The following is a 22,503-nucleotide window of genomic DNA, read 5'->3' on the forward strand; positions in this document are numbered from 1 at the left end:
GATCTGTCGACCAGGCCAGGGTAGTAGGAACCCAGCCTCCCTCATGCCCCACAGGGGTCTGATGTGATCTGTCGACCAGGCCAGGGTAGTAGGAACCCAGCCTCCCTCACTGCCCCACAGGGGTCTGATGTGATCTGTCGACCAGGCCAGGGTAGTAGGAACCCAGCCTCCCTCACTGCCCCACAGGGGTCTGATGTGATCTGTCGACCAGGCCAGGGTAGTAGGAACCCATTCTCCCTCACCGCCCCGCAGAGGTCTGATATGATCTGTCGACCAGGCCAGGGTAGTAGGAACCCAGCCTCCCTCATGCCCCACAGGGGTCTGATGTGATCTGTCGACCAGGCCAGGGTAGTAGGAACCCAGCCTCTCTCATGCCCCACAGGGGTCTGATGTGATCTGTCGACCAGGCCAGGGTAGTAGGAACCCAGCCTCCCTCATGCCCCACAGGGGTCTGATGTGATCTGTCGACCAGGCCAGGGTAGTAGGAACCCAGCCTCTCTCACTGCCCCACAGGGGTCTGATATGATCTGTCGACCAGGCCAGGGTAGTAGGAACCCAGCCTCCCTCATGCCCCACAGGGGTCTGATATGATCTGTCGACCAGGCCAGGGTAGTAGGAACCCAGCCTCGCTCACCGCCCCGCAGAGGTCTGATATGATCTGTCGACCAGGCCAGGGTAGTAGGAACCCAGCCTCTCTCACCGCCCCACAGAGGTCTGATGTGATCTGTCGACCAGGCCAGGGTAGTAGGAACCCAGCCTCCCTCATGCCCCACAGGGGTCTGATATGATCTGTCGACCAGGCCAGGGTAGTAGGAACCCAGCCTCTCTCACCGCCCCGCAGAGGTCTGATATGATCTGTCGACCAGGCCAGGGTAGTAGGAACCCAGCCTCCCTCATGCCCCACAGGGGTCTGATGTGATCTGTCGACCAGGCCAGGGTAGTAGGAACCCAGCCTCCCTCATGCCCCACAGGGGTCTGATGTGATCTGTCGACCAGGCCAGGGTAGTAGGAACCCAGCCTCCCTCATGCCCCACAGGGGTCTGATGTGATCTGTCGACCAGGCCAGGGTAGTAGGAACCCAGCCTCCCTCATGCCCCACAGGGGTCTGATGTGATCTGTCGACCAGGCCAGGGTAGTAGGAACCCAGCCTCCCTCACTGCCCCGCAGAGATCTGATATGATCTGTCGACCAGGCCAGAGTAGTAGGAACCCAGCCTCCCTCACTGCCCCGCAGAGGTCTGATATGATCTGTCGACCAGGCCAGGGTAGTAGGAACCCAGCCTCCCTCATGCCCCACAGGGGTCTGATATGATCTGTCGACCAGGCCAGGGTAGTAGGAACCCAGCCTCGCTCACCGCCCCGCAGAGGTCTGATATGATCTGTCGACCAGGCCAGGGTAGTAGGAACCCAGCCTCTCTCACCGCCCCACAGAGGTCTGATGTGATCTGTCGACCAGGCCAGGGTAGTAGGAACCCAGCCTCCCTCATGCCCCACAGGGGTCTGATATGATCTGTCGACCAGGCCAGGGTAGTAGGAACCCAGCCTCTCTCACCGCCCCGCAGAGGTCTGATATGATCTGTCGACCAGGCCAGGGTAGTAGGAACCCAGCCTCCCTCATGCCCCACAGGGGTCTGATGTGATCTGTCGACCAGGCCAGGGTAGTAGGAACCCAGCCTCCCTCATGCCCCACAGGGGTCTGATGTGATCTGTCGACCAGGCCAGGGTAGTAGGAACCCAGCCTCCCTCATGCCCCACAGGGGTCTGATGTGATCTGTCGACCAGGCCAGGGTAGTAGGAACCCAGCCTCCCTCACTGCCCCACAGGGGTCTGATGTGATCTGTCGACCAGGCCAGGGTAGTAGGAACCCAGCCTCCCTCACCGCCCCACAGGGGTCTGATGTGATCTGTCGACCAGGCCAGGGTAGTAGGAACCCAGCCTCCCTCACCGCCCCGCAGAGGTCTGATATGATCTGTCGACCAGGCCAGGGTAGTAGGAACCCAGCCTCCCTCATGCCCCACAGGGGTCTGATGTGATCTGTCGACCAGGCCAGGGTAGTAGGAACCCAGCCTCTCTCATGCCCCACAGGGGTCTGATGTGATCTGTCGACCAGGCCAGGGTAGTAGGAACCCAGCCTCCCTCATGCCCCACAGAGGTCTGATGTGATCTGTCGACCAGGCCAGGGTAGTAGGAACCCAGCCTCTCTCACTGCCCCACAGGGGTCTGATATGATCTGTCGACCAGGCCAGGGTAGTAGGAACCCAGCCTCCCTCATGCCCCACAGGGGTCTGATGTGATCTGTCGACCAGGCCAGGGTAGTAGGAACCCAGCCTCCCTCATGCCCCACAGGGGTCTGATGTGATCTGTCGACCAGGCCAGGGTAGTAGGAACCCAGCCTCCCTCATGCCCCACAGGGGTCTGATGTGATCTGTCGACCAGGCCAGGGTAGTAGGAACCCAGCCTCCCTCATGCCCCACAGGGGTCTGATGTGATCTGTCGACCAGGCCAGGGTAGTAGGAACCCAGCCTCCCTCATGCCCCACAGGGGTCTGATGTGATCTGTCGACCAGGCCAGGGTAGTAGGAACCCAGCCTCCCTCACTGCCCCACAGGGGTCTGATGTGATCTGTCGACCAGGCCAGGGTAGTAGGAACCCAGCCTCCCTCACTGCCCCACAGGGGTCTGATGTGATCTGTCGACCAGGCCAGGGTAGTAGGAACCCAGCCTCCCTCACCGCCCCGCAGAGGTCTGATATGATCTGTCGACCAGGCCAGGGTAGTAGGAACCCAGCCTCCCTCATGCCCCACAGGGGTCTGATGTGATCTGTCGACCAGGCCAGGGTAGTAGGAACCCAGCCTCTCTCATGCCCCACAGGGGTCTGATGTGATCTGTCGACCAGGCCAGGGTAGTAGGAACCCAGCCTCTCTCACTGCCCCACAGGGGTCTGATATGATCTGTCGACCAGGCCAGGGTAGTAGGAACCCAGCCTCCCTCATGCCCCACAGGGGTCTGATGTGATCTGTCGACCAGGCCAGGGTAGTAGGAACCCAGCCTCCCTCATGCCCCACAGGGGTCTGATGTGATCTGTCGACCAGGCCAGGGTAGTAGGAACCCAGCCTCCCTCATGCCCCACAGGGGTCTGATGTGATCTGTCGACCAGGCCAGGGTAGTAGGAACCCAGCCTCCCTCATGCCCCACAGGGGTCTGATGTGATCTGTCGACCAGGCCAGGGTAGTAGGAACCCAGCCTCCCTCATGCCCCACAGGGGTCTGATGTGATCTGTCGACCAGGCCAGGGTAGTAGGAACCCAGCCTCCCTCACTGCCCCACAGGGGTCTGATGTGATCTGTCGACCAGGCCAGGGTAGTAGGAACCCAGCCTCCCTCACTGCCCCACAGGGGTCTGATGTGATCTGTCGACCAGGCCAGGGTAGTAGGAACCCAGCCTCCCTCACCGCCCCGCAGAGGTCTGATATGATCTGTCGACCAGGCCAGGGTAGTAGGAACCCAGCCTCCCTCATGCCCCACAGGGGTCTGATGTGATCTGTCGACCAGGCCAGGGTAGTAGGAACCCAGCCTCTCTCATGCCCCACAGGGGTCTGATGTGATCTGTCGACCAGGCCAGGGTAGTAGGAACCCAGCCTCCCTCATGCCCCACAGAGGTCTGATGTGATCTGTCGACCAGGCCAGGGTAGTAGGAACCCAGCCTCTCTCACTGCCCCACAGGGGTCTGATATGATCTGTCGACCAGGCCAGGGTAGTAGGAACCCAGCCTCTCTCACTGCCCCACAGGGGTCTGATATGATCTGTCGACCAGGCCAGGAGGAAGTAGTGTGGTGTGTATGTGGGGGTTTAAGCAGCTGCTGTTGTTAAAACAATTGTTTCTGTGTTGGTTTTCAGAGTGTAATTACTGGACATCATGTGTCGCCACCACCGGCCGACCCTGACTGCGAACAGCAAACATGGGACATCAATATCCCTGTCAACAGGGCCTGTCTCACATCTCTCTGTGCCATAGACAGATAAGCAGAGCGAGCTCTGGTGATCAGATGCAATGACTCCTGCCCATCTAAGCCACCGCATATACACTACCAGTACACACCCATGCCCACCACATTATCATAGACACCGGCAACAGGAAGTGGATCCCCTCCCACCTTACTGCCATTATGGCCGCAGCACACCTGTCCTCTTTCTCACCTGCCTCCCACTGAGTGTTCCGGGTCTGGACAGACAGTGCCTGTAACCCAAATGGCACCCTATTCTATTTGTAGTGCACTACTTTTGACCAGGGCCTCTGGTCAAAAGTAGAACACTATATAGGGAATAGGGTGCCATTTGGGAAGCACACAGACAGTCTCAGTCAGCGGTTGCTAGCCTGGTAATGATGCCACAGAGGGCCATGCACAGCTGGCCTTTTCTTACAAGCAGCCAATAGAACATCCACAGCAACACTTACCACAGTAACAACATTACCCATTTAGCCAAGAGGAATCCCTACTGAACATCCCTGTCCCTGTCTCCTGAGGGGTGCTTTACTTGCTGGAGAAACTGACTGTAGACTTCAGGCACTGCAGACAGACCATTCCTATCTAAATGGTCAGTAATGTAGGACTTTTTTATAAAAAAATGTACATAGACCTTATAGTATTTAAATTTAAAGGACATTGGTAGCGTCATGTTAAATCCATAAAAAAAAGATCAACGATAACTTTGGCGGGGAAAAATAAAATAAGAGTGATGAGAGGAGAGAAAAGTGATTAGAGTAGAAAGATTAGGGAGGAGAGGGAAGAGATGAGAGAGGAGAGGAAAGGAAAGGAGAGGAGTCACCTTGAGAAAGACGTTGTTCAGCTGGACTCCGATGCAGTTCCTGGGGCCGTTGCCTAGGCTGCAGAGAAGGTGCTCCTGTCCTGCGTTTCTAAGACAGACAACAAAGCACAGCATAACCAATCATTACATAACAGTCTTCTCTTCCCACTCGGTTTCATTTCTCTGTCCTCGTATGACTAGAGCTGAGACCTCGGGGTGCTGTGGTTTGTAGCTGTCACGTCCTGCCACGGTGCAGAGATGTGGGGTGACGACCCTGGTGATTAAGTCAGCAGCATCAGGGAGCCAACAGAACAGACAATGCTATCACTACCTTTAGGACTATGCAAGTAGAGACTGCCTACCATGGAGTTCTATGTAAAGCAGTGCTATATATTCATATCATACACAACAATAATTTGTACCTATTCACAAATCCATATAATTGACATCATGTTATGTTATCATAGTACAGTATATGTCCATATACAGGTGCAGGATATTAATTTGAGCCAGTTTGCTACAGCAAGAAAATAATCCTGCAGCAACAGGACATTTTAATTGTTATGTGGATTATAATTCATTTACAATTTTGTAGGGGTAGATACATTTTTTGCAAGGGTAAATTAAGTCTGAAATTACAAACTTCAGAAGCCTTTTAAAACCTCAAATACACTATACGTTTAAAATGTCCTGCATTGCAGGAAAGTTCTCGTCCAACAGGGTGATCAATTTAAGATCCTACATCTGTAGCAGTTGGACTGACAGCAGGAACTTACTTACTCGTCTCTGCACCACACACATTAACTAACATGTTTTTGATATAATTCTCTTTCTCCACTCGCATTACAGGAAGGAATTAAGTGGAGTGAGAAGAAACATATTGGCTTGCTCTGAGACAGGACTGTGGACTAATGCACTAAGTGGACAGAGATGAAGTGCAAGTTCTGAGTGGCTGGCTTCCAGAATCATGCAGAGCTGTGTTTCCGACCAGATCATCGGATCCTGCGGTCAGTTTCAACAATGTTATTCTAATGTGTGAAATGGTTTTCCATCCCCCTTGTTGTACTTCCTGGGAGTAATGCAACTGTGATAATGTAAAGCATTTTGAACAAACATACTTGCAACAGAGTGTAGGCAAATATATATAGTATGTTCATGTAAGTATTTTCTACACTCAACCTGACATAAAGGCACCCAATAAATAAGTGTTTCCTCCCCCTCTCTATCTCTGTTTACCAGTGAGTATGCAGTCAGTCAGTCACTATGACGCAGGGAGGGGGTCCAACACTCTGCTATGAGTCACACCTGCAGATGACTGACATATCAATCACCTCAGGGGTCAAGCATATCACAGTCTCCAGAAAGCAATATAGAAGAGGTTGAAAACAGCCCACACAAACAATAACTGAATGTATAAAACCGTCATTGTTCAGTCAGAATGTCGGGCAGAATGACTACTGTTTAGAGTGTCTGAGTCTTTAGAATTGTTCAAAATGTCTGCATGTTCAGTTACAGTAGAATGTCTGATTGTGTACATGCGTTTAGATCAGTATGTTTATCGTCGTTATTAAGGTCAGAGTAAAAAAGATGCTTCCGGAGGAGGACCTGCACACTGCATGTGGCGTACAGGCACATAATGTGATTCCTGCACCTGGTGATCAAGCCTCGTTACATAACGGTGACCAATGTTCAAAGCCACAGTAATATCAGACATGCACATTTCCTAAATTAAACAATGTCATGATTAATACATATCTGTAGCAGTGACCCGCTCTGTGACTCACTGTGTGCTCAGAGAGGAAGGGCAGCTTTTGAGTCCTCTGAGCTCAATGTTCAAATTGGTTTATTCATATGGTATATGGTGTCCCCATCTGAATAACTTGCTGATTACGATGACATGATGAATAAAAAAATAGATAAATGCACAATATTCTTTGTTAAACTATATATTGTCATTTCTAATCAAATCAAGTTGGTCACGTACATACACACACACATATATATATACACAGTACCAGTCAAAGTTTGGACATACCTACTCATTCAACGTTTTTTCTTTATTTGGACTATTTTTTACATTGTAGAATAATAGTGAAGACATCAAAACTATGAAATAATACATATGGAATCATGTAGTAACCAAAAAAAGTGTTAAACAAATCAAAATATATTTTATATTTGAGATTCTTCAAAGTAGCCAACCTTTGCCTTGATGACAGCTTTGCACACTTTTGGCATTCTCTCAACCAGCTTCACCTGGTATATATAACAGTTTGTATAGACAGTATGGACAGTAAATTAATAGAAAAGGTGTATACAGCAGCAGTTATATAGGATGAGTCTTGACTAGACTACTGTAAATACGGTCCATATGAAGTGATAAAATATTATCTAACTAAATTCAAAAATCAAATCAAACTATTTGCCACATGTGCCGAATACAACAAGTGTAGACTTTACCATGAAATGCTTACTTACAAGCCCTTAACCAACAGCACAGTTCAAGAAGAACTGCACTGTTGGGGTTCAGGGCAGGGTAATGGGCGGAGGCTGGCTAGTGGTGAATATTTAACAGTCTGATGGCCTTGTGATAGAATCTGTTTTTTAGTCTCAGCTTTGATGCACCTGTACTGTCTCCGCTTTCTTGATGGTAGCGGGGTGAACAGGCCGTGGCTCGAGTGGCTGAGGTCCTTGATGAGCTTCTTGGACTTCCTGTGACAGCGGGTGCTGTAGATGTCCTGGAGGCTGTTGGGCTGACCGCACCACCTTCTGGAGAGCTCTGCGGTTGCAGGCGTTGCAATTGCCTTACCAGTTGGTGATACAGCCCGACAGGATGTTCTCAATGGTGCATCTGTAGAAGTTTGTGAGGGACTTAGGGACTAAGCTGAATTTCTTCAGCCTCCTGAGGTTGAAGAGGCGCTGTTGCGCCACTTCACTGTTGTGTCGTCAGCAAATTTGATGATTTGAGTTGAAGATGTACATGACCAAGCAGTCATTGGTGAACAGGGAGTACAGCAGTGGGCTGATTAAGCATCCTTGTGGGGCCCCCGTGTTGAGGATTAGCGTGGCGGGAGTGTTATTGCCTACCTTCACCACCTGGGGTTGGCCAGTCAGGAAGTCCAGGACCCAGTTGCACAGGGCGGGGTTCAGATCCAGGGCCCCGAGCTTGATGATGAGTTTGGAGGGCAGTATTGTGCTGAACGTCATATCAAATGTTGTAAATATCATATTAAGAATACACAATGAATCACACCGCCCATGTATCTTATTTTTGGGAAGTTTGATGCTTCTGATGTAACTCAATAGATTAAAGCAACATTGTAAAGAGCAATCATTTTCAAATACAAATACATAATATTTTAAGATCATTTTTATTTCTATTTCCATGTGAAACGGTGAATGAGAGTACATAAGATTTCTCTCAAGCATGAAGGAAATTGCACTGACATTCGACATGAATCTGACATGAATGGGCTCATAGTGAATGTCAAGGGTTTAGTGTTCTAGGGTTCCACTCTTCTCTCTTCTCTCTTCCTGCACAGCATACATGATCAATGACTAGCCAGGTGTGAATGAGCTGCAGCAGGACATCTCATTGTCATCCTTCTTCAGGCCAATGCATTGTCACACTTGGGCAAGTATCCCCACTCAGACTTGTCCAGTCTCTACATCCCTCTGTATGGAATCACAGCCAACATTTCCACAGCTGCAAGTTATATCTCTTTCCACAGGATTTAGTGGAAATGACCAGAAATTATAATTGATGACTCGAGTGAGATTTGAGCACACTGCCTGCCTGCTGAGATCAGGGTTGTGGTCCATGCATAACATCTCATAACAGGACTGGACAGTCATTAGTGCTGCTTAGACAGCTGATCCAGCCTTAGAGCTGACTGAAACCCAGCACACTGCTTTCTCCATCTGATGTCCACTGAGGAGACAGAGACAGTCAGAAGAGACAGGGACATTCAGAAGAGACAGGGACTAAGAGAGGAGAGAAGAAAAAGGGGAGAGACGAAAGCAGAATATAGAAAGAGGAGAAGAACCCAATGATGGGAAGAGAGCAATGGATACCATTAAAATAAGGTGGGGCATTACTCTTCCTTCTGCATTAATTGAGCACGACGAGGCCAAGAAGAGGAGTGCGACAACAACCAGGACAAGAGGGAGGGAACCCCAGCCTGGATTAAAGGTGTAAAGGCAGGGCCGGCTCGAGGCCCCAGAAATCAGTCAAAAATCTAATCAAAATACATTTTATTGGTCACATGGTTAGCAGACGTTAATGCGAGTGTAGCGAAATGCTTGTGCTTCTAGTTCCGACAGTGCAGTAATATCTAACAAGTTCACACACGACTACCTTATACACATAAATGTAAAGGAATGAATAAGAATATGTACATAGAAATATATGGATGAGCCATGGCCGTGCAGCATAGGCAAGATGCAGTAGATGGTATAGAATACAGTATATACATATGAGTTGAGTAATGTAGGATATGTAGACATTATTAAAGTGGCGTTATTTAAAGTGATACCTTTATTAAATCCATTTATTAAATTGATTAAAGTGGCAAGAGATTTAAGTCTGTATGTTGGCAGCAGCCACTCGATGTTAGTGATGGCCTGATGGCCTTGAGATAGAAGCTGTTTTTCAGTCTCTCGGTCCCAGTTTGATGCACCTGTACTGACCTCGCCTTCTGGATGATAACGGGGTGAACAGGCAGTGGCTTGGGTGGTTGTTGTCCTTGTTGATCTTTTTGGCCTTCCTGTGACATTGGGGGCTGTAGATGTCCTGGAGGGCAGGTAGTTTGCCTCCGATGATGCTTTGTGCAGACCGCACTACCCTCTGGAGAGCCTTGTGGTTGTGGGAGAAGCAGTTGCCATACCAGGCGATGATGGACCATTTCAGTTTGTCCGTGATGTGTACGCCGAGGAACTTAAAATTTTCCACCTTCTCCACTACAGTCCCGTCGATGTGGATGGGGGGATGCTCCCTCTGCTGTTTCCTGAAGTCCACGATCATCTCCTTTGTTTTGTTGACGTTGAGTAGGCGGTTATTTTCTTGAGACCAGACTCCGAGGGCCCTCACCTCCTCCCTGTAGGCCGTCATCATAGTTGGTAATTAAGCCTACCACAGTAGTGTCGTCTGCAAACTTGATGATTGAGTTGGAGGCATGCATTGCCACGCAGTCATGGGTGAACAGGGAGTACAGGAGAGGGCTGAGAACGCACCCTTGTGGGGCCCCAGTGTTGAGGATCAGTGGGGTGGAGATTTTGTTTCCTACACCTGGGGGCGGCCCGTCAGAAAGTCCAGGACCCAGTTGCACAGAGCGTGGTCGAGACCCAGGGTCTCGAGCTTAATGACGAGTTTGTAGGGTACTATGGTGTTAAATGCTGAGCTGTAGTCAATGAACAGCGTTGGATAGACCTGAGCCCGGGCGTTTCCTCTGTTTAAGTTTCTGTCTATAGGCTGGGAGCAACAAAATGGAGTCATGGTCAGATTTGCCAAAGGGAGGGCGGGGGAGGGCTTTGTATGCATCGCGGAAGTTAGAGTAGCAATGGTCCAGAATGCTACCAGCTCGTGTCGCGCATTCGATATGCTGATAGAATTTAGGAAGCCTTGTTCTCAGATTAACTTTGTTAAAACCCCCAGCTTCAATAAATGCAGCTCAGGATGTGCTGTTTCCAGTTTACATAGAGTCCAGTGAAGTTCTTTCAGGGCCGTCGAGGTATCTGCTTGGGGGGGGGGGTATACACGGCTGTGACTCTTGGTAGCTTCTCTTGGTAGCTAATGCGGTCGGCATTTGATTGTAAGGAATTCTAGGTCAGGTGAACTAAAAGGACTTAAGTTCCTGTATGTTGTTATGATCACACCATGAGTCGTTAATCATAAGGCATACACCCCCACCCTTCTTCTTACCAGAGAGTTGTTTGTTTGTCGGCGCGATGCGTGAAGAAACCAGGTGGCTGTACCGACTCTGACAACATATCCCGAGTGAGCCATGTTTCCATGAAACAGAGAATGTTAAAATCTCTGATGTCTCTCTGGAAGGCAACTCGTGCCCTAATTTCCTCCACCTTGTTGTCTAGAGATTGGACATCGTCGAGTAATATGCTTGGAAGCGGTGGATGGTGTGCTCGCCTTCTAAGTCTGACCAGTAGGCCGCTCCATCTGCCTCTCCTGCGGCGAACGCGTTGTTTTGGGTCGGCCTCTGGGATTAGATCCAATGTCCAGGGTGGAGGTCCGAACAAAGGATCCGCTTCGGGGAAGTTGTATTCCTGGTCGTAATGTTGGTAAGTTGACGTCGCTTTTATATCCAATAGTTCTTTCCGACTGTGTGTAATAACACTTGAGATTTTCTGGGATAACAATGTAAGAAATAATACATTAAAAAAATTAATTACTGCATAGTTTCCTAAGGACCTGAAGCGAGGCGACCATCTCTGTCGGCACCATCACATACATTTCGGGGTCTCAATTTATTGCTGAGAGTTACAATAGTTGAATACACAAGGTGCTTGCGCATCAGCAGTTCTCTCTTGTTTTGTCAGTCACTCAATTAACGTCAGCTAACAATTTTTAGATTGGTAACTTAGTCTAGCCAGTTATCTAAACTTGTAGTAATCATGGACGAATACTGACAGGGCACGCCTCTACCCAGACGCCCGGACCTTGGTAAGTTAGTCTAGCCAGTTATCATGGACGAATACCAACAGGGCACTCCTCTACCCAGGCGCCCTGATGGTGAGGGTAGGTAACAACATCTCCACCCCGCTGATCCTCAACACTGGGGCCCCACAAGGGTGCGTTCTGAGCCCTCTCCTGTACTCCCTGTTCACCCACGACTGCGTGGCCATGCACGCCTCCAACTCAATCATCAAGTTTGCGGATGACACTACAGTGGTAGGCTTGATTACCAACAACGACGAGACGGCCTACAGGGAGGAGGTGAGGGCCCTCGGAGTGTGGTGTCAGGAAAATAACTTCACACTCAACGTCAACAAAACAAAGGAGATGATTGTGGACTTCAGGAAACAGCAGAGGGAGCACCCCCCTATCCACATCGACGGGTCAGTAGTGGAGAAGGTGGAAAGTTTTAAGTTCCTCGGTGTACACATCACGGACAAACTGAATTGGTCCACCCACACAGACAGCGTCGTGAAGAAGGCGCAGCAGCGCCTCTTCAACCTCAGGAGGCTGAAGAAATTCGGCTTGTCACCAAAAGCACTCACAAACTTCTACAGATGCACAATCGAGAGCATCCTGTCGGGCTGTATCACCACCTGGTACGGCAACTGCTCTGCCCACAACCGTAAGGCTCTCCAGAGGGTAGTGAGGTCTGCAGAACGCATCACCGGGGGAAAACTACCTGCCCTCCAGGACACCTACACCACCCGATGTCACAGGAAGGCCATAAAGATCATCAAGGACAACAACCACCCAAGCCACTGCCTGTTCACCCCGCTATCATCCAGAAGGCGAGGTCAGTACAGGTGCATCAAAGCAGGGACCGAGAGACTGAAAAACAGCTTCTATCTCAAGGCCATCAGACTGTTAAACAGCCACCACTAACATTTAGCGGCCGCTGCCAACATACTGACTCAACTCCAGCCACTTTAAAAATGGGAATTGATGGAAATTATGTAAAAATGTACCACTAGCCACTTTAAACAATGCCACTTAATATAATGTTTACATACCCTACATTACCCATCTCATATGTATATGTATATACTGTACTCTATATCATCTACTGCATCTTGCCATCTTTATGTAATACATGTACCACTAGCCACTTTAAACTATGCCACTTTATGTTTACATACCCTACAGTACCCATCTCATATGTACTCTATACCATCTACTGCATCTTGCCTATGCCGTTCTGTACCATCACTCATTCATATATCTTTATGTACATATTCTTTATCCCTTTACACTTGCGTGTATAAGGTAGTAGTTGTGGAATTGTTAGGTTAGATTACTTGTTGTTATTACTGCATTGTTGGAACTAGAAGCACAAGCATTTCGCTACACTCGCATTAACATCTGCTAACCATGTGTATGTGACTAATAAAATTTGATTTGATTTGATTTGACCTCCATGGGGCCTCCATTGATTATGTTAGTCACTCTCACTCATATATCATATTAACATGGCATAAGTCATTGAAAAATGTGTAGAATTGCAGGAAATTTGCTTTAAAACTGCAAATATTTCTCTACGCCACATGGCAAAATAGGAAGAATTGCATGAAATGTTCTATCAAATGTTCTCTTCACCTATGGCAAAATGTGTAGAAGTGCAGAAAACTAACTTTAAAACGTACATTTTTCTCTCCGCCGTCAATAGGGGGGCCACTTAAACATTTTGCCAGCTTGGTGGTGGTGGGGCAATCTTGCTTAGGGCACACAAAAGGCTACAGACATCCCTGTGTAAAGGGTTATTGTACTCTATATGCTGATGAAAAACACTACAGTCTCAGAGGTTTTATGCAGATGAAGAGGGTCTAAGAAGGATGTTGGTCCTCAAAGAGTGAGCGGATTGATTTGAAGAGGCAGTTTATAAAGGAGAGGAGGAGAGGGTCTGACGGACTCCCAAATGATGCACAAGTGCACTACTTTTGACCAGGCACGATATTCGGAATAGTGTGTCCTTTGGGACAGTCTCTGAAATATTCATCACGCAGAGCGAAACAGAAGCTTGGCTTGTGGCCAGCGTATTGACTGGCTTGATCCTGTGTCTCTTCCCCAAATCATAAGGGTGTTACTTTCTAGGAAGGAAACCCAACTCAGGGGTCATTAGTCTGTGTGATGATGAGTCCCTGTGTCCTTCACCTCACCGCAGAAAAAGCAGCTGTAGAGAAGAGAGGAACCTCATCCATCCCCCTTCTGTAGCTAAGACAGGAGGGCAGAGGGATGCTCTGCTCTGACTCACTTCTGAATCATCCTCCTCTCCAGGGCTTCATGCAAGAGAGAAGCATCCCTCTCTCTCAACTCACAAAGACAAATTTGGACGCTAACACACACACAGAGACACACAGTTTTCACACAAACACACAAGTGCACACACACAGACACATACCAATGGACACTGCATGGATGCAAATGGATGTATCGATAAAGAGACATGCAATAAATATGAAGACTTCATTCATAAGGCTAATACAACATAAGAATGGAGGCCCAGCCATATGCATAGGGGAATCCCCATTGGTACAGACACAGTCAGGTTACCAGTTGCCATGGCAACATGTATCTACTGCGTGTTGAGAGAGAGAGACACACTCACATTTGATATGGATATGGTACAAATCTGACATGATAAAGGAAAACAATTCACAGTTTTAAGATAATTTACAATAACCTATAGCCACTACAATACATTAATATTGATTGAAGGCAGATATCCCCTTCGGAGAGTGACCATTAAATATATGTAATTATATGAATAAATGACAGAAGCCTTATGTAGCCATTATCACATCCCATATCCATTAACCTCTGTTTCCTCATAATTCGAGTGCACCTTGAGAAATGACATAATCACTATTATTGAGGGACTTAAGGGTGGAGTCTGGACCTAAAGCGCTACAATAACGATCAACAGGAGCATTAAAGCATTTAACCTACACATCTAGCACAGTATGAATTTCAGTGGATTTTCCTTATTATGTGGAGTGAGCTGGTGTCACAGGAGGGCTCGTGAAATCGAATTCATGACTCATTCAGAGAATAATAAAGCAGTGGGCTAAACCAGCAGGACCTGCCATCAGCCTCTCTCTTTACCTGGTTCTGATCAGGACCTCCTGCCTACTGAGAACTGCCAATGAGTAAGAGCCATACAAATAATTCATATCAGGGAGGAGTAGTGTTTTCTTCCTTTAAATGCATGGTAACAAGACTATTCATTTCCATTAATTATCTTGTGATGTGGGAGATTTTATAGACTATAGCTCAAATAACATTTGAAATGGTGACAAGTTTATCCTTGTTTGTTTTTACTCCCTTACAATGGCGTCACAGTCAATGTGTATGTACTGAGCTATCAGTGAAACAGAAGCTGTCTTTGAGTATATTTTTTATTTTATTTATTTATTATTATTATTATTTTTTTTGGGGGGGGTGGATCAGTCTTTGAGTATCTTAGTGAAATAAAAACCCAGACATACGTCTGAGACTAACCTAAACCACTTGATGTGGCCTCCTTCAACAATGGCTGTAATGGATGTATCCAAATGTCTTCAGGCTGATATCTATTTTTTGGTCAGAGTTTCAGTTACACTGGGGCTGTCTGCTGAAGACAAAACTAAGCTTACTGCCCTGCCCAACACACATACACACACACATGCACACAGCTGCACACAACATCTGTTGCACAGCTGCACTGAAACCACAGCAAAACCAGCCAAAAGGACCATCCTGTCTCGTCCGAGGGAATTATTATTATTATTTATTAAATGACAGAGTAGCAGACACAGCAGGTACCCTCCGTTACCCCAGATCAACATCCTGTCTAGATGGAGAGATGGAATCTATGGGGCTCTAATAATGCTGGATGTCTGGCAAAACAAGAATAGTCAAGTAAAAGTAAAACGAACACATAAATAGGTTGTTTATTAGCTTGCTTCTATTCTTGGAGAGGTGCTAGAGAGAGCAGTACTAAGCAGTTTCTGCATTGTTGATAACCCCCTCTCTCCCACACTGTCCTCCCTACAACTGTCACATCCCAGTCTGCCAGTCCTGATAATGGTGCCGTGCTACAGTGAAAAATGGGAACTAGATGGTAATTTTCCATTAATACAAATGATGTGACTTGCTTCAGCTCTTTGAAAGTATTTATGTGGCAGTGGATAGGATAGCCTGAAAATGTGAAAGTTGGTTTGGTGTCTCTATCTTGAACGGTACAAGAGTTACTGTTGATGGGTTCAAAGTTGGTTTGGTGTCTCCAGCTTAAACAGTTCATTAGTTACTGTTGGTATTACTGGTATTTGGTATTACTTTGAATTATGGGTTAGATATTGTTGTAATAAACTACAGTTGTTGCATGTGAAAACTGAAAGAAGAAAGACATAGGACAAGAAAATGGGAATAAAATGTAGGATCATGTGGACGACACTCTTAGGAAAGCAAAGCAACTCTGAATCATTCATGCTGTGGGTTTCAGATAAATAGATGTATGATTTACTTTTGTAAAACGTTCAGTGTAAATTAAGTTTAATTTGAATTGAATGATGATGTAATGATTGGAAAGTTTTAGGCTATTATTTGGGGAGAGAAATATAATGGTGCATCTAGTGATGACAGCGCTTTAAAATGATTTTTGTGGTAGTTGAAGAACTACTGATAGCTAGCTTTAGTCCTATCTAATAAATAAACTATTTAGGCAAACATCTAATGCACATTGACATCTAATGCACATTCAAATGTCATAAATCAACACTGCAGAGCTCTCCCTGTCCTCTGCCATGCCTTGATTGTATTACTGCTGATTATATATGTAAATGTACATGTACACCCTGGCCCATCTACTGTTGCTAGCCCAAATTCTGAATTGTGCTCTAATATCTAATATCACTAAAAGGTTATTACCTAAAAATTATAAATTGAAAGTGTGGGTTCACAGCTCCAATCCAGATGTGTTGGTCATTACTGAGATATGGTTAAGGAAGAGTGCTTTGAATACTGATGTTAACCTTTCTGGTTATAACCTTTTTCAGCAAAACAGATCTTTCAAAGGTGGGGGAGTGGTAATCTTTACCAAGGATCACCTTCAGTGCTCGGTTGTCTCCACCAAGTCTGTCCCCAAACAATTTGATTTGCTGTTTTTAAGCATTATACTTTCAAATAGCTCTTTGTTGACTGTTATCGTCCTCCATCAGCACCGACTTGTAACCTACCTGCCCTAAGCTCTCTCCTGGCCCCTCCTGTAAACTGGTCATTTCTGTATACCCGTCGCAAGACACACTGGTTGATGCTTATTTATAAAACCCTCTTAGGCCTCACTCCCCCCTATCTGAGATATCTACTGCAGCCCTCATCCTCCACATACAACACCCGTTCTGCCAGTCACATTCTGATAAAGGTCCCCAAAGCACACACATCCCTGGGTCGCTCCTCTTTTCAGTTTGCTGCAGCTAGCGACTTGAACGAGCTGCAACAAACACTCAAACTGGACAGTTTTATCTCAATCTCTTCATTCAAAGACTATATCATGGACACTATTACTGACAGGTGTGGCTGCTTTGTATGATGTATTGTTGTCTCTACCTTCTTGCCCTTTGTGCTGTTGTCTGTGCCCAATAATGTTTGTATCATGTTTTGTGCTGCTAACATGTGCTGCTGCCATGTTGTGTTGCTACCATGCTGTTGTCATGTTGTGTTGCTACCATGCTGTGTTGTCATGTGTTGCTGCCATGGTCTCTCTTCATATAGTGTTGTGTTGTCTCTCTTGTCGTTATGTGTGTTTTGTCCTATATTTTTATTTAATTTTTAATCCTAGTCCCCATCCCCGCAGGAGGCCTTTTGGTAGGCCGTCATTGTAAATAAGAATTTGTTCTTAACTGACTTGCCTAGTTAAACAAAGGTTGAATAACAAATAAATACAATAAAAAAAGATCACTGAAAAGTACATTTCTGAATAAAATGTGGTGTGCTTGTTTTAAAATATGCATGGTTTTGAAATAAGTTATAGTTGTAGTAGTGTCTGCAGTACTAATGTTGGTGACTGGTTATAGTTGAAAAAGTAGGTAGTTGAAAAGATTAATTGAAGGATAGGATAACAAGTTGGTTTGGTGTCTCTAGATGTTCAAGAGTTACAATTATTGTTGGTGGGTATTATATGCTAATTTAAGCACATTTAAGTAGTTATAATTTATAGTGCAGACCAGAGCTAGTGCAGACCAGAGCTAGCTAGCTACGCCCAGGACCAGAGCTGGACCCGATCTAGTGCAGACCAGAGCTAGTGCAGACCAGAGCAGTAGTTGTGGTCATTAGTTCTGATCAGTAGTTGTGTAGTGTTGGTCAGTAGTTGTGATCAGTACATCTGTGGTTCAGTAGTTGTGTGGTTAGTAGTTGTGTGGTTGTGGTCAGTAGTGGTCAGTAGTTTTAGTAAGTAGTAGTTGTGGTCAGTAGTTGTGGTCAGTAGTGGTCAGTAGTTTTGGTAAGTAGTAGTTGTGGTCAGTAGTTGTGGACAGTAGTTGTGTGGTTGTGGTCAGTAGTTGACTGATTGATTGGTTATGCGGTTACTAAAACAGCTGTATCGTTAGATTGGTAATAGATATTTTTGTTTCCGACTTCAGATTTGAATAGCAAAGAAGGGCTACAAGATGTCATACCCTCTAACATTTTGTCTAAGTTGTTGGCAAAGTGGTCATAAGTTGCATTGCTGAATTTACAGTGAATGGAATGTACTACAGGCGAGGGAGATATGAGTCAATATAATAAAAAGAGCAACACTGAGCTTAAACTGCCTAGATGAGTGAGTCTCTAGACTAGTCTAACTCACATTTTCCATCCTGCTGCCATAGAGCATGATGCTCATGGATAATCACCAGAGCAGTGTGTCAAAACGCTCTCTTGCTGTTCACTTTCCTTACCGGCAGATGGGGCTTTATTTTCCCTGGGGGGGTCGACCACTACCCATCCCCATCCCTCTCTCCTCTCACTGAGCACTGCTCCCCCCATCCCCTGCCATCCTCAGGCCTCTCTCCTCTCACTGAGCATTGCTACCCCCCATCCCCTGCCATCCTCAGGCCTCTCACAGAGCACTGCTACCCCCCATCCCCTGCCATCCTCAGGCCTCTCACTGAGCACTGCTACCCCCCATCCCCTGCCATCCTCAGGCCTCTCTCCTCTCACTGAGCACTGCTACCCCACATCCCCTGCCATCCTCAGGCCTCTCTCCTCTCACTGAGCACTGCTACCCCCCCTCCCCTGCCATCCTCAGGCCTCTCTCCTCACTGAGCTCTGCTACTCCCCATCCCCTGCCATCCTCAGGCCTCTCACAGAGCACTGCTACCCCCCATCCCCTGCCATCCTCAGGCCTCTCACTGAGCACTGCTACCCCCCATCCCCTGCCATCCTCAGGCCTCTCTCCTCTCACTGAGCTCTGCTACTCCCCATCCCCTGCCATCCTCAGGCCTCTCTCCTCTCACTGAGCTCTGCTACTCCCCACCCCCCAGTAGTCTGAAGCCCCACCCTCAGCAGAGGCCGTCACAGCTGGTGAGACAGGAACAGGAAATGAACCACCACTCACTGTGAACTCATACACGGCGGACAAGCCAGGTCCCACCATGGATCATGCCCTGCAGCAGTGGGCAGCATCTGTGTGCATCCAAATGACAATTAGGCCAGTTCGATTCACTGTCTCCACCTTTCTAGCCGTCTTACTATTTTTCTCTCTCGCAGTGACTCCCCCTCATCATCAGAGCACCTACCCTGAACATTGTTTATTGATTCATCAGTCATGGTATGAATTTCACACATTGTTATAATGCGCTTATCAGACATTATCACAGTCTTACCACAGAATTTCACTGTAACACTATAACTGTATGACTCATTTTGTCTCTTGCCAGATCTTTGGGCGCTTAGCATTGACAGCCTTAGCAACAGTATCTCTGATACTCAGTTGTTCTCATGATCAGCCTCTCCCATAGAATAGAGATAAAGATACATTAATATCTATGGGATTTATCTATTTCTATGGTAAATCCTTCAGAACAGGAAAATATGAGCTCACAATATAAAAGTTCCTCCTTTAGAACCACAGGCAACACCAGATGATAACTCCATTGAATAGATTAATCATCAGCATAATTAAAATGTTAATCTCGAGCTCATCATTCAATAATGGCAAAAATATAAAATCCTTACATTACATGGGCTATATTCTAAATGTATTAGACAAAATAGAGTACATTTGTGGATATGTTATTAGAAATTTGAGAGTATGTGAGAGTTGTCCTGAGACCTTTATAATTGGCTGTTTTTCCAGCCTGGACTCAATGATGCACTCAGAGGAAACACTCTCTAATGATTCAAGAGAACTCATGAACACTGGAGTAAAGAGTTCAACCTAATGTATACACACACAGAAAGCTTCAAAGCAAAAGAAAGCAAGTAAGTAAGAAAGAGAGGGAGGACGAGAGAATACATAACATGTTCTCAGCAGAGGGTGTTATTTTTAAACCGGAGCCCAGGTGTCTGAAGTGAGCTGGAGAATGCAAGGGGTCACCCAGGTCACGGTAAAGGAAAGAGGGAGAATAATACTAGAATAAAACCCTGCAGAGAGAGAGAAAGCTGGTAGAAAAAAAAAGCTGAGAGAGAAAAAGAGAGAGAAGGAAAGAGAGAAAGAGACAATACTAGAGAAAAATGCTTAACTCCAGCTGCAGCCTGGCTACCGGCATGGACAGAGGCACACACAGAGACAGGACAAGGTTAGAACAAAACACTCCTTTTGTTTTGGTAAACTGTTTAACCCTGAGGCACAGCTGTGTGCTCAGACAGAAGATCTTAGTATAGGTGGAGGTTGGCCTGTTTGAGCAGAGAAGTGAACAATGCTACTGTAAAAGCAAAAAGAGAACGGTTTCTGTGTAAAGTCCTCACCTTCCACTCCACCTCTCTGGCAGGAAGTCTTCTGGCTGGTGGAACACTTCCGGGTCGCGGTGGATGGAGTGGCTGATGTACATGGCAGCGTAACCCTTGGGAATGTGGAAGCCTCCCAGAGTAGTGTCCTTTGGAGTGAATAAAACAGTAGGAAACTGGTATTGAGTTGTGAGGGCAGTCATTTGACAATAACTCAACGTGGTATAAATACTATAGTACTTTAGTGTTTTTGCAGACTTGACTGTAGTATTCACTGTAGGGTTTTTGCAGACTTCTGCAAATTGAGATATGGGGGAGGGGAATGGTCAGGGTACAGTTGAAGTCGGAAGTTTACATACACCCTAGCCAAATACATTTAAACTCAGTTTAACAATTCCTGACATTTAATCTGAGGAAATATTCCTTGTTTTAGGTCAGTTAGGATCACCACTTTATTTTAAGAATGTGAAATGTCAGAATAATAGTAGAGAGAATGATTTACTTCAGATTTTATTTATTTCATCACATTCCCAGTGGGTCAGAAGTTAACATACACTCAATTAGTATTTGGTAGCATTACCTTTAAATTGTTTAACTTGTGTTAAACATTTCTGGTTGCCTTCCACAAGCTTCCCACAATAAGTTGGGTTAACATTGGCCCATTCCTCCTGACAGAGCTGGTGTAACTGAGTCAGGTTTGTGGGCCTCCTTGCTTGCACACGCTTTTTCAGTTCTTCCCACACATTTTCTATAGGATTTATGTCAGGGCTTTGTGATGGCCACTCCAATACCTTGACTTTGTTGTCCTTAAGCCATTTTGCCACAACTTTGGAAGTATGCTTGGGGTCATTGTCCATTTGGAAGACCCATTTGCGACCAAGCTTTAACTTCCTGACTGATGTTTTGAGATGTTGCTTCAATATATCCACATAATTTTCCATCCTCATGATGCCATCTATTTTGTGAAGTGCACCAGTCCATCGTGCAGCAAAGCACCCCCACAACATGATGCTGCCACCCCTGTGCTTCACGGTTGGGATGGTGTTCTTCAGCTTGCAAGCCTCCCCCTTTTCCCTTCAAACATAATGATGGTCATTATGGCCAAACAGTCCTATTTTTGTTTCATCAGACCAGAGGACATTTCTCCAAAAAGTACGATCTTTGTCCCCATGTGCAGTTGCAAACCGTAGTCTGCTTTTTATGGCGGTTTTGGAGCAGTGGCTTCTTCCTTGCTGAGCGGCCTTTCAGGTTATGTCGATATACTGTAGGACTCGTTTTACTGTGGATATAGATACTTTTGTACCGGTTTCCTCCAGCATCTTCACAAGGTCCTTTGCTGTTGTTCTGGGATTGATTTGCACTTTTCGCACCAAAGTACGTTCATCTCTAGGAGACAGAACGCGTCTCCTTCCTGAGCAGTATGACAGCTGCGTGGTCCCATGCTGTTTATACTTGCGTACTATTGTTTGTACAGATGAACGGGGTACCTTCAGGGGTTTAGAAATTGCTCCCAAGGATGAACCAGACTTGTGGAGGTCTACAATTTCTTTTCTGAGGTCTTGGCTGATTTTTTTTAATTTTCCCATGATGTCAAGCAAAGAGGCACTGAGTTTGAAGGTAGGCCTTGAAATATATCCACAGGTACAACTCCAATTGACTCAAATGATGTCAATTAGCCTATCAGAAGCTTCTAAAGCCATTACATAATTTTCTGGAATTTCCCAAGCTGTTTAAATGCTCAGTCAACTTAGTGTATTTAAACTTCTGACCCACTGGAATTGTGATACAGTGAAATATAAGTGAAATAATCTGTCTGTAAACAATTGTAGGAAAAATGACTTGTGTCATGCACAAAGTAAATGTCCTAACTGACTTGCCAAAACTATAGTTTGTTAACAAGACATTTGTGGAGTTGTCGGAAAAGTTTTATTGACTCCAACCTAAGTGTATGTAAACTTCCGACTTCAACTATATATGCAAATGAAATACTGTAGTGTTAACTATAGTACAAAAAGTGTAGTGTTTCTGCTGATTGTAGTGTTTTTGCGAACATTACACAGTGTTATTTTTGCGGATAATACTGTAGTATTTACCATAGCATTTTACAGTATAC

At 46.2% G+C, this 22,503-nt stretch overlaps 1 protein-coding gene across 3 annotated transcripts in view; it reads right to left on the minus strand.

The window, feature by feature from the left end:
• Positions 1–22,503, minus strand: part of LOC129813820 (uncharacterized) — a 59,808-nt gene that overhangs the window by 10,248 nt on the left and 27,057 nt on the right. For 2 of the 3 annotated variants that reach the window (XM_055866391.1, XM_055866376.1), the window contains exons 9-10: positions 20,412–20,539; positions 4,823–4,910 (exon numbers count right to left, since the gene is read on the minus strand). In XM_055866391.1, coding sequence (XP_055722366.1) covers positions 4,823–4,910; positions 20,412–20,539 — 216 coding nt within the window. Of the gene's footprint in view, positions 1–4,822; positions 4,911–6,992; positions 8,733–20,411; positions 20,540–22,503 lie in introns of those variants that run through there. The other variant, XM_055866383.1, reaches the window with a different exon arrangement.

Source organism: Salvelinus fontinalis, chromosome 2 (genome assembly GCF_029448725.1).
Source record: "Salvelinus fontinalis isolate EN_2023a chromosome 2, ASM2944872v1, whole genome shotgun sequence".
Classification (NCBI taxonomy): Eukaryota; Metazoa; Chordata; class Actinopteri; order Salmoniformes; family Salmonidae; genus Salvelinus; species Salvelinus fontinalis.